Source organism: Rutidosis leptorrhynchoides, chromosome 5, assembly GCF_046630445.1.
Source record: "Rutidosis leptorrhynchoides isolate AG116_Rl617_1_P2 chromosome 5, CSIRO_AGI_Rlap_v1, whole genome shotgun sequence".
In the NCBI taxonomy this organism is placed as follows: domain Eukaryota; kingdom Viridiplantae; phylum Streptophyta; class Magnoliopsida; order Asterales; family Asteraceae; genus Rutidosis; species Rutidosis leptorrhynchoides.
This window is the reverse complement of record NC_092337.1, coordinates 424,016,245-424,030,146: the sequence shown is the minus strand read 5'-3', so window position 1 is coordinate 424,030,146 and position 13,902 is coordinate 424,016,245. Positions and strand designations below refer to the sequence as shown.

The 13,902-nt window shown below is 31.6% G+C and overlaps 1 protein-coding gene across 2 annotated transcripts; it reads right to left on the bottom strand.

The window, feature by feature from the left end:
- Window positions 1-1,176: 1,176 nt before the first annotated feature.
- LOC139846775 (ubiquitin C-terminal hydrolase 22) lies at window positions 1,177-4,695 on the bottom strand. Of its 2 annotated transcripts, none has more exons than XM_071836292.1 (3): window positions 3,763-4,695; window positions 2,452-2,600; window positions 1,177-2,327 (listed from the first exon to the last, which is right to left on the bottom strand). In XM_071836292.1, the coding sequence occupies exons 1-3, from the start codon at window positions 4,533-4,535 to the stop codon at window positions 1,531-1,533; spliced, it is 1,719 nt and encodes a 572-aa protein (XP_071692393.1). In that variant the 5' UTR covers window positions 4,536-4,695; the 3' UTR covers window positions 1,177-1,530. The 2 variants fall into 2 exon arrangements, with proteins under 2 accessions (XP_071692393.1, XP_071692392.1); XM_071836291.1 differs by having other exon boundaries at window positions 1,177-2,309; window positions 2,482-2,600.
- Window positions 4,696-13,902: the final 9,207 nt, after the last annotated feature.

Here is a 13,902-nt window from a genome sequence, read left to right as displayed (position 1 = left end):
AACTCTAAACATGATATTTAAAAAAAATAATGACAACTCTTAATGACTTATAATACTGTACATTTTTTTTTATCATCCACCCTATGTCATTTAACATAAAATTGATGAAAATACATTTTTTTTAAGCTTCAAACAAAATACATTTTTTTTAAAAAAAATTGCCTTTTTACACCATTCGGTAGACGGGATTTCTGTCCACCACCTTTATCTGTCGTCTACTATTATTTTTACAAGGTAGTCGACAGTTTTTTCGTCGACTACTTAATAAATGTGGTCTACTACGTAGTAGACGAAGCTATAAGGCAGTAGACGTAACCCTGGTCTACTACGTAGTAGACGAAGTTATAAGGCAGGGTTTCGTCTACTGCCTTATAACTTCGTCTACTGTCGTCTACTATTATTTTTACAAGGTAGTCGACAGTTTTTTCGTCGACTACTTAATAAATGTGGTCTACTACGTAGTAGACGAAGTTATAAAGCAGTGGACGTAACCCTGGTCTACTACGTAGTAGACGAAGTTATAAGGCAGGGTTACGTCTACTGCCTTATGACTTCGTCTACTATATAGTAGACCACCTTTATTGAGTAGTCGACGAAAAAGCTGTCTACTACTTTGTAAAAATAGTAGTAGACGACAGATAAATGTGGTATACAGAAATCCCGTCTACCGAATGGTGTAAAAAGACAATTTTTTTTTAAAAAAAAGTGTATTTCGTTAATTTTTTTTTTAAAAAAGTGTATTTTGTTTTAAAAAAGTGTATTTTGTTTGAAGCTTTAAAAAAAATTGTATTTTGAACAATTTCCCTTTAACATATCACTTCACATTAGGAGTAATCAAACACTCTAACTCTTCATTTTTAACTACATTGTCTTGCATTTCCTTTTAACTACATTGTCTTGCATTTCCTTTTAACTACATTGTCTTGCATTTCCTTTCTCTTTAATATGTTCCATAGTTTAATCATGAAAGAATAGAAAAGAATGAAGAGGTGAAACTGATGGAGACATCCTTTTTTTTTTTTTTTTTTCAATTTAGAAAAATAAAATAAAAAATACACAAACAATCCATCCACTTCCATTTCCATTCTTTTTCTATCAAAACTCAATAACACATTTTTTTTTTAATTTCCTTCCACTTATTTTCTTTTCAATATAAAACTAACTATGGAAGTGTCTAAAAGTGAGTTTTCGGTCCAAAGAGATAACTTCCAAATAAGAAATTTGAATATGGGTTGAAAAAAATTAGCTAAATTTTGTACAAGCTCTTCTATAGATAAGAAGAGTTAAATTATCAAAATATGGAAATAACATTCCAAGCAACAGAAATGCAAAAAATAGCAATGTCCTAATGTGGGGAAAAAAACCCTTACTTTCTGAACAAACAGCCACACCCAATGAAGTTTAGGCTTTTCATCCTCAAGGGACCTTATTTTGCATCAATTCTTTGTTGGCATGTTCAATGGCCTAACAAAGAAATCAAGAAAGCCAAAAGGTACAACCCATCAATGCAGTAGGAACCACCTTCACAACTTAGCAACAGCCTGCAATCGACACGAACGAGTCGCTAGATGGAGATGATCGAAGATGACAACCTACTTCTTCACTCGATTTGTGTCCGGGGTTAAGTTTTTGAGCATAAAACACCAAATAAATCTGCGAGGCTCGAACCACTTCATCATCAACTTCAGTAATCCACGCATCGTCACATTTGTACCACTGATCATTAAGACGCAAATACGTGACGTAATGACCAGATTCAAGCATACCCGAATGAGTGATCACAGCAAAAACCTCAAAAAGTTTTGAAATTTCTGATTCATCGCCTTCAAATGCAAAGATTCGGTTCCCAAATCTTTTTCTTACGATAGATGAAGACACGTAAGGCGTCATATCTAAAGAAAATGGGAACTGTAAATGTCGATCGATCTTTCTAGAAGCTTTCCTTGCTAAAGAGTGTTCAAAACGCTTTACGTGTAAACATAACACCAACGGAAGTCTTCTTATCGACATTTGCTTAACAGATTCTTGTTTTTCTTGACAATTTTGGCAGTACAACTTTTGATCCGACCCCAATTTTTCTGGTCTTGTGAAGAGGTCTAAACAGCTAGTGAGAGTTGATACGCGTGTTTCAGTCGACTTTTGGGCTTTGTTAGGTGAAATAGGCCGGTCAAACATGGTATCGAAATCGAGAGATAAGTCGACACACGGATCGTAAGTTGTAGAAGTGAAACCGCATGTTGTGCAAGTAACATCTGATCTTAATAACCCCGAAAACGCTCTATGAACTACACAATGGCAGTCTGCATTATCTGTGTAAAAACAAAATGCTTTTCTTTATTCAGTAATTTGACCTAAAGTGGACCCCACGAAAATCCGAAAGCCTGAAAAAGTTGTCATTTTTGGTATGGGAATGATTGCCCGATGCGCCAGCTAGACGACATGACTGAACACATAAATATCCGTATAATGGTGTCGAATTACCTTTATTTGCGTTTCTTGTATTTCCTTGTTTCTCGTGGATCCGATCGAGCACCGACATAAAAAATTCATGTGCGTCTTGCTGTTCATAACAGGCGAGATTTTCTGAAAGTCGCCACCAACTGAAAGCACAAACAAATATTTGATCGGTATCAGTATAAGACGCAAAAAATGGAAATATACTATGGAAGTAATGAAAAAGAAAAAGTTATGTAGTTCGGAACGAATAACAAGAATCCTTGTATCCTATCATTAACACGATACGGAAGTAAAGAAAAAAGACTGATGAGGTAACATGAAATGAAGGTTCGAAGTCAAGAACCACAAGTGGCAATTTCAACCCATCTACTTATACCATGGGTCGTTTTGAAACAAGGTGTAACCTTTACGGGTCAAATTATTTTTTAGCTGAAAAGGTAAATTTCAGAAAACTTAAAATTAGCACAAGTGCACTTTTAACGCATACAATCTACCAAAATATTTTATTTCGAGAACTTGTATTATTACAGATAAACATAGTTTTTGAGTGTTGACTCCATAATGAACATATTAATCATCTATAAGTAATGCACATTTTATTAAATTAAAACAGCTACTATAAAACAACTTATTTGAGGCTCGCTTACTCGAATATGTATTGCCTCGAAATGAAAAAGGAGAACACGAGGGTACATGTTCACTTTTGGACGAACAAATCTTTTTTTTTTTTAATAGATCATCGAAATAAAAAACCTTAAAGGTGACTATGTAAGTCAAATATCATACATAACTTCTATAATGACATCATAATTTCTCCGGGTCGCAATATTGGTGTAATACATGTAATGAACACCCTCATAATATTAGTCCTCTTATTTGCAATAGCCATATAAAGTCGGTTCATATGACCGGAAAAGTCAAATTAACAGAAGTGGAGTACATTGACAATCACTTAACTTGACTCTTTATATCAGATCAAATGTAAGAATTCATGACATTAAGACATTTAACTTGCAAAAGATGTACTTGAAACAACTGTAGTTAATTTTACCTTAGAAGTAAATTTATTAGACAGGTTAAAATAAAATGCTCAAGATTTGCATATACACTTGGTTACAAGAAAGCTATCATGTTAAATGATTGTCCAATGTCAAATCACAACGCCCATTAACATAATTAGATCATTTAGACTCCATTATAATGTATCCCATGAGATCAAGAACAACAATTAAATAATTATTATTAATTAAATAATTATATGATAAGAAGTCATAAAATGAACAGATCTAATAAAATGACAAGGACCTGTATAAAAATTGAGCTGGACTGTAAGGTGCCCGATCACCGGAAAACACAGCAGAGAAGATGACGTCAATCTCACACGACAAACACAACCGATCACCAGACGTTTTCCGGCAAATATTCCGGTCATGTCTACCACTTAAAAAATAATTCCTAAAAGGTGGAGCATGTAACAATGCTTGTAAAACAGAATTCATAAAACAAGTATTGCCTAAATTATTCAACCCTCTCAACCCAACTGGAAAACAAGATTTCGATATCCTTCTATCATGATCCCAATCACCACCATTAACAGCAACAACCCTTTTCAAATTCTTGAAATCCGAATTCAATCCAACCTCAAAATTCAATCTTTTTCTTTTATTAGTATTATTAGATCTAATCCCATCAAGATTCCCATTTCCTAACCCTAAAAGCTGTTCACAAATCACAGCTCTATCAAAATCAGGATCATAAACCTGATCATCACACCCAAAACAATAAAGTTCAGATCTTTGAATGTCAATAGCAATTTCATGACCAATATGAGATTTGGTATGCAAAAGGGCATGATTTGAATCAGAAGAACCAGAACAAGAAATTGATGAACAGATCAAACAAATATATAATCTATTATCATACCCACAACAAAAACTGCATCTGGGTATCTCAGATTTAGATTTTTGCCTTAGGGTTTTCCCATATGGGACCCACTTTTGGATCAAGTTGAAACCTTTAAGGCCATACCTTAGCTTGTAATCAGAAAGGTGCTTGCAGGGATTTAGGGTTGTTGACATACTTAAGAAATAAATAAAAAAATATAAAAAAAACTTGATCAAGAACAATATAAATACAAAAAAGTATATATTTTTCAATTAAAGATTGAATCTTTTTTGTGGGTTTAATTGAATATGAAGATTAAATGAATCAAGAAATGGGGAAGGGAGGAAAGGGGGCGCTTTTTAGCAGGGAGTGGAGAAGAAGACCGACTAATGCTGTTTGTTCTACTTTCTTCTCGTCAACTACGCGCATTAACGTGAGCCGTTGGATCTTGATCAATTGTGGGCCACGTGAGATGTAATCATGACCGTTGATGTGAAATTATTATTGACATGGTGGTGTACGTGGACATGATCTAAGAAGTTGCGTGTTCGTATTGGTAGTGATCCCACTCAATAATACTCGATAGTTTTATCAACAGCACCAGAAATCGTTATTAAGAACAACATAAACAATAATTAAAATTAAAAATACCTAACATTACTTATGAATGTCTATACAATGTTTATCATTTGATAAATTTGGATTTTAAATTTATGTCTGGGAAAGATGAGTTTGTTAATACATCTGATCGAGACTCTAACTACTAAACCACAATGATTAATGTGTATCTTAGTTTTGAAAATACTAATGTATTGTTAGTGAATTAACGATTGCAATTTCAAGTATGTTCATCCATCCACACATGAAAGTTAGAACTTGATAACTCTAGGTGATAACCGTGATATGGCTAACGCAGTATGTGTTAGTTCATCCGTTTATATAGTGCAAAAAATTGTATAACCGCATGGGGTAGCGCAGTGGCGAAAACAGGAATTTTTTTCACCCGGGGTGAATTTTTTTTTAAAGCGTATCAATTTTTTTTTTGGTAAAATATAGAGGTTTTGGGGAAAAATATGGTGATTTTTGAGCAAAATGTGGAGGTTTTTAGGCAAAATATGAAGATTTTGGGGCAAAATATGGTGGTTTTGGGGCAAATTTTTTTTTCACTGGGGGCAAAATCGAAAAACCCAAAATTTTTACACTAAAAATTGCAAATCGACTGGGGGCATCTGCCCCCCTGCCCCATGCTGGTTCCGCCACTGGGGTAGCGGACGTTCATAGCTTACCAATAGAGTTAACTACGCGACAGTTCCGAGGTTCGAACTATGAGGAGGTGTAAATTTATTCGCAAATCGAATTATCTTCTTGCGGCCATGAAGGTTCACCATGCACGACTTCGGTCAACTCACAAAGCGAGTTGTCGCCTCAAAATTATTAAACTGCATAACGTGTTGGATCACTCGGGCCCAAGTTAACAAAATTTGACATTGTATTTTAGTTGATGCTTGTGAGATCCATAAGATGTATCGAGCTAAGTATCGTTTTCAATAGAATCATAGTTCATTAGTTCATGGATTATTAACACTCCTTTGAAGGCATGGATAAGTAGGAAAAGTGAACAACATAACCCGGTTTAGGTGTTTGCATACTTGCCTTAAGCTGATAAACTTACTACGGAGTACTATATTACTATTACTATTACTATTACTATTACTATTACTACTTACTATTACTAGTTACTAGTAGTTCTATAATTCAAAGGCTAAATAAATCTCTAACTTACAAATTAAGTGTTCACATTTTTATGAATGTGTGTTTTAGAGTATTACTTCAAAAAAGCAGAATGCTAACTTGTAGAGACCCGTCCTAATTCATCCGGACGAAGTCCATATCGATTATAAACAATTCATAACAGTTGATTACATCGCGAGGTACTTGACCTCTATATGATACATTTTACAAACATTGCATTCGTTTTTGAAAAGACAATCTTTTATTACATCGAAAGTTGACGGCAGACATACCATTTCATAATATATCTAACTATAATTTACTTAATAATAATCTTGATGAACGCAATGACTCGAATGCAACGTCTTTTGAAATATGTCATGAGTGACTCCAAGTAATATTTCTAAGATGAGCAAATGCACAGCAGAAGATTTCTTTCGTACCTGAGAATAAACATGCTTTAAAGTGTCAACCAAAAGGTTGGTGAGTTCATTAGTTTAACATAAATAATCATTTCCATCATTTTAATAGACCACAAGAATTTCATATTTCCATTTCTCATAAACATACGTCCCATGCATAGAGACAAAAATATCATTCATATGGATTGAACACCTAGTAACCGACATTCACAATATGCATATAAGAATATCCCCATCATTCCGGGATCATCCTTCGGACATGATATAAATTTCGAAGTACTAAAGCATCCGGTACTTTGGATGGGGCTTGTTGGGCCCGATAGATCTATCTTTAGAGTTCGCGTCAATTAGGGTGTCTGTTCCCTAATTCTTAGATTAACAGACTTAATAAAAAGGGGCATATTCGGTTTAATAATCCAACCATAGAATGTAGTTTCACGTACTTGTGTCTATTTCGTAAAACAGTTATAAAAGCGCATGTATTCTCAGTCCCAAAAATATGTATTGCAAAAGCATTTAAAAAAGGGAGTAATGAAACTCACACATATAAATATTGTAAAACAGATAATAAAGCATTTGCATGTATTCTCAGCCCAAAATGTATATAAAAAGGGAATAATGAAACTCACCATACTATATTTTGTAATAAAAATACATATAATGACATTGAACAACTGAACAATGCAGAGTTGGCCTCGGATTCACGAACCTATAGCATTTATGTATATATTAACACACATAATTGTAGTCGAACAAATTTATATATTATATCTTAAATTATATATCTTATATTTTTAGTTTGTATATTCATTTAAAATAATTAATATTTAGATAGTTTTATATATATATATATGTGATTAGTATTATGTTGAAAATCAATAATTTATTATATGTAAATATTTATATAATTAGTGTTAATACGTTTATTTTATAATTTTATGTAATACTAATATATTATGTATCAAATATATTTTTATGTATCAAATATTTCTTAGATAATAATAATAATAATAATAATAATAATAATAAGTATAATAATAATAATAATAATAATAATAATAATAATAATAATAATAATAATAATTAATAATAATAATTTTAAAATCATGTTAATACTAATAATAATAATAATAATAACTATGATAGTAGTAATAATAATAATAATAAGAGAAATAATGATAACTACCTCTCAAGACAAAGTTCCAAAAATAAATGCTCATGCCCGGGCTTGAACCCAAGACCTCTCGTCTCCCTTGCTAACACCCTTAACCATTGATCCATTTATGTTTTTCTGGAATAAATATCATCCCAAAACTATAAAACCCGTTCTCTAATTATGTTTCGTTTCTTCTTCCTTTTTCACAGATTTAATTGGCCAAAGCCCAAATAATCACAATATAAAACACGGCCCAATAAAGAAACAGTCCATGTTAGAGCCCAATTTGTATTGCCCCATGAAAGTAAAATCGGTATTTCAAATAAAAGGGAGTGCACGTGGTTTCCTTTGAATTGGTCATCAAATGATTACATAACACTAGTAATGGTATCCAACTCTTTTCCCATTATGTCGGCCAGTAACAAAAATAACAATAACCTAGTGAATGCAATCGTTGTTCGAGCAGGAAGCAAAGAAAATTATTTGCAGCGGTTAGGGTTGTAAACGAATAACAGGAGCAGCACATGATGACTGGAACAACAATGGTTTGATCATGGTGACGGTTCACGATTGTTTAAATCATAAAATAGGAGGTAACGATTGCCATCTATCGGTTCATCATCTTTACATGTATTAATCATAATCTCCATCTTCTCATATTATTAGCACCATTAGGACCCATTTACTTATCAAAAAAAAAAATTATATTTAAATGTCAATAAGCAATATGGGTCGGCCACTACTTGTGTCTTTTCTTATATTAATTCAATTATGATAACGAGTGGGGTTTAGGTGAGTATAGATTGTCTGCCAAAATCTTTTATTAAGAGTACATGTGGCACGCAGCCTGGAACCAAATCATAAGGGACCGAAATTATTAACACTTTCTTGGTTTCAAGTGGAGGAAAGGGTCGACTTTTAAATAGGTATTGCTTTAATATTTTTCAGCCAAATAAAAAGAATAAGGCTGTAACACTCAAGTATAATAGGTGGTTGATCAAGGTGGTATGGTTAGACAGAAGGCAAGAATAATAGTTTAATGCTTTTAAAACTAACAAGTGGGTGAGTGGGTTTATGGTTTAGTATATATGTCGGCCAAAACAAAGTGAAAAGAACAAGAATACATAAAGGTAGCCAATATATTCGCATGCTTTAGTTCATAGGAAAATGCAATATTGTTTGTTACCTTGATGATAGTTTAAACTGTGCAGATCCAGTAAATGGTGATGGCTCGAATAGTAGAAGTATATAATAGTATTTCATAACAATAATAGAATACACGGTTCGGTATAAGGTGGTGAATTGATGATGAGTTTCATCATTCAGCAATCGAAAGTGATGTTGGATTGGTAGTTCAAATGGTCATCCAGGTGATTGTCTTACTCGTTTCCCATAATCAGAAAACGAAAGAGGGAAATACAAGTGATGTTGGTTAGGGTGGAGAAAGGGGTCGATGATGTTAAATGGAAATTTAGAGGTGATGGTTTTGAGATTTAATTAGAAACAGAAAGTAAAAATGAAGAGAAAGAGATGGATAGATTGAATTTAAGCACAAAGACCAAGTCGATTTATATCAACATCTTGCCATCCACACCTTTCTCTTTTTCTCCAATTGGTTGACAAAAGCTCACGGGCTAAAGAAAAGCATGAGAAAAAAAAATAAGACTTGAGTGTGATACCTAACAGATTTAGATGCCTTTATTTATTTTTATCTTTATTTTTATTTTTTTTATATATATTAATAATAAATAAATATAGATATATTAATAATAACAAAATTAATATTTAATAATAGTATTAATGATAATACTAATAATAACAAGTTAAATGTTTCAATTTTTGTATCTATATCTATATATATATATAATATTACTAATACAATTAATAGTATTAATATTAATATTAATATTAATATTAATATTAATATTAATATTAATATTAATAGTAAAAGTAAAGATAGTGATAATGCTAAAAACGAACATATATTTCATAACATTATTCCTCAAGAAAGACAAGCTTTTAGTTGCAATTGTCCTATTTACAAGTGATATTCGTTTAAATAATAAAAGGTGAAGACAAAAGACAGATTTGACGAATTGAAGACGCAAACGACCAAAAAGCTCAAAAGTACATAATACAATCAATGAGGTTCCAATTATTGATAAGAAACGTCTTAAAATTACAAGAGTACAAGATTCAAAATGAAAAGTACAAGATATTAAATTGTACGCAAGGACGTTCGAAAATCCGGAACCGGGACCAGAGTCAACTCTCAACGCTCGACGCAATGGACTAAAAATTACAAGTCAACTATGCATATGAATATAATATAATATATAATTAATTCTTAAAATTAATATATATATTATATTATATTTAAATAAACGTCGGCAGAAGAAAACAACCAAAAGTGGCTCTCCCCAGCTGGCCATGCGATCGCATGGCCTGGAAGGCATAAATCCATGCGATCGCATGAGCCCCTTTTCCAGATCACAGGCCTATAAAAATCGAGCTTTGGTGCACCATTTATCTATCATTTTCTTCTCCTCATTCATACGTAGTATATATTTATATTTATATTTTAATTTTAATTTTAATTTTAATTCTAATAATAAGGGTATGTTAGCGAATGTTGTAAGGGTGTAAGTCGAAATTCTGTCCGTGTAACGCTACGCTATTTTTAATCATTGTAAGTTATGTTCAACCTTTTTAATTTAATGTCTCGTAGCTAAGTTATTATTATGCTTATTTAATCCGAAGTAATCATGATGTTGGGCTAAATATTAAAATTGGGTAATTGGGCTTTGTACCATAATTGGGGTTTGGACAAAAGAACGACACTTGTGGAAATTAGACTATGGGCTATTAATGGGCTTTATATTTGTTTAACTAAATGATAGTTTGTTAATTTTAATATAAAGATTTACAATTGAACGTCCCTATAAATAACCATATACACTCGATCGGATACGATGGGCAGGGTATTTATATGTGCGAATAATCATTCATTTAACCGGACACGGGAATGGATTAATAGTCACTAGAATTTTTAAAACAGGGGTGAAATTATGTACAAGGACACTTGGCATAATTGATAATAAAGTATTAAAACCTTGGTTACACTCAGTCGATATCCTAGTGTAATTATTAAACAAAGTAATAAAACCTTGTTACAGTTTAAATCCCCAATTAGTTGGAATATTTGACTTCGGGTATAAGGATAATTTGACGAGGACACTCGCACTTTATATTTATGACTGATGGACTGTTATGGACAAAAACCAGACGGACATATTAAATAATACAGGACAAAGGACAATTAACCCATGGGCATAAAACTAAAATCAACACGTCAAACATCATGATTACGGAAGTTTAAATAAGAATAATTCTTTTATTTCATATTTAATTTCCTTTATTTTATATTTAATTGCACTTCTAATTATCGCATTTTTATTTATTGTTATTGTATTTAATTGCACTTTTAATTATCGTACCTTTTAATTATCGCAAGTTTATTTTATCGCACTTTTACTATTCGCAATTTCATTATCGTTATTTACTTTACGCTTTAAATTAAGTCTTTTATTTATTTAATATTTTACATTTGGTTTTAACTGCGACTAAAGTTTTAAAATCGACAAACTGGTCATTAAACGGTAAAAACCCCCCTTTATAATAATAATATTACTTATATATATATTTGTCTTTTTATAAAATAAAACTAATATAGCGTTAAGCTTTGATTAAAAGATTTTTCCTGTGGAACGAACTGGATTTACTAAAAACTACACTACTGTACGATTAGGTACACTGCCTATAAGTGTTGTAGCAAGGTTTAAGTATATCCATTCAATAAATAAATAAATATCTTGAGTAAAATTGTATCGTATTTAATAGTATTTCCTTGTAAAATATAAGCTATTTTATATACACCTAGCGAAAACATCAAGTATTTTTGGCGCCGCTGCCGGGGAACCATCTAGCTTAAAAGCCGGAAGCGCAACGCTAATATAAAAAAAAATACACTTTTGTAAAAATACGTTTTAATATATTCTAAAACATAAAAAGAAAATAAAAATATAAATATTTTTAAGAGTTTGTTAAATATATAAGTTATATAAAAGTTTCTTTATCTTTATAAAAATATAAGTTTTATTTAATTTATAAAAATATATTACATAAATATTTAAAACAGAAAAATAAACACAGCAAAATAAAAATAAAAAATAAAAAAAACCAAATTCAGCCCGTACTATAGCAGCCAAGTGTCTGGCCTGAAACCCTAGCCCATGCGATCGCATGGCTGGGTAACATAGGACTCATGCGATCGCATGAGCCCTTCTGACACGCCACATCTGATTCTCGTACAGCATTTATTACGGATAATAATTATTATTATTTAACTTCAAACCCTAATTGGGGTGGTTTTTTTTTATTATTTAGTTCAACCTCATGCGATCGCATGAGGCTGGATTCCAGGCCAGTTTGATAAAAAGAACAGCTCGCTGTTCTGCACAAAAAACACACACACAAACACGAACCAACCCCAAAATCACCTCTAAAATTCGCAATTTTCTACCGTAATTCGTCATTTTTCTTGCTCTAATCATGCCTAGATTCTCATTCTTCAGCAAAATGGTAAAAATTACACTCCTAAACTCATAAATTTGCTAGTTTTTGTGATAAATTCCAATTTTTTACCTAATGCAATTTTGTTAATTTCTAGTGTAATTAGTGTTAAATTGTTAGTATTTTATGCATGTATAATGTCACACCCCCAAATAGGGCCTGAGGTATTTGTGACTAATTATATCAAATCACAGTTGTATAAACGAGAACGACTCTAAATGAGACGTTTTGAATAAAACATTTATTAATAAAACAGCGGAAGCATTAAAAGTTTTACATCAAATTCAAACTGAAATAATAATAGTAGTCTTAATGTAAAGTAAATGTAATGAAATGAAGACTCCATGTAGCAGCATTCAATTCATCAAGTAGCAGTCATGGCAATCATCTTATTCGTCATCTGAGACAAAACATGCTTAAAGTGTCAACCAAAAAGGTTGAGTGAAAATTCATAGGTTTATATAATATGCATTAGACCACAAGATTTAGTTTAAAGTTGATTGATACCAAACATATCAATTTAAAAGTGTTGCTGAAGTTTGTAATATCGCGACTAAACAAAAGTTACCTCGTGACACCTTGTTATTCAGTGTCGTTGAATCATTATTATGTAACCAAAGACCAACGGTCAAATGGTTAGAGACGTTACTCTCAATAGGCCTATTCACAATAATTACGTTTGCCGTTTATACGCAGCAATTGACGATATTACGGTGAGGATTTGCATGAATCAAAGCATGACAGCATAATAACATTTGAGTACTTGTGTCTAACCGTAAATAGTTATAAAGCAAGCATGTGTCTCACCCCAAAAGTTATAAACAGTTTAATAAATAGTAAAAGTGGGGCTATGAAAATCACCTTAAATAGCAGTTGAAGTATTCCACGTAAGAAAGAAAAGTAAAGCAAGTAAGTGACCGGGATGTCAACCTAGAGGTATAACGTTCGATCAGTAAATGTCTAATAGACCAAGTGTATGTTTATTAATATAATGAATTATATTAATAGTGACAGTCTAAAATAGGAAGGTTTCAACTTATGGAAAGTTTATAAGTTCGGGTTATATTCATTAGTAAGACGTTGTACAACTTTACTCAAACTTCGTTGCTATCAAATAAGTCAGGAATGACCAGATGTAACCGGGGCCCAGGACTCTTGACCAGAATCTAAGTCATGGCATTCGAGATCCACAAGCTTACCCATAAATGGCAACCTAGACATCATTCACTTACGACTGTAAGTAGCGATGAAGTTTGTATATAGTGCACGTTATCTTTAGAGTATAACCTTCACGTTATGTGCGTATAGAAATACGACACATTGATATAATTTACTTATATAGTAAATATATATTATATTAAATTTGAATATATTTAATATTATTAATGTATTATCATTATTAATTTATTTTAAAATTAATCTTATAACAAAGTATTATAAGTTTAATTATGTAGATAGGTTAAATATATAAGAATTATGTCTTACATATTTATTTTATATACTATTATTTGATTAATATAAATATTATATTTATTATATATATATATATATCGAAATTTATATATATAAATTATCTAAATTCAAATTTATATATCAATAAATTATCTAATAATTCTAATT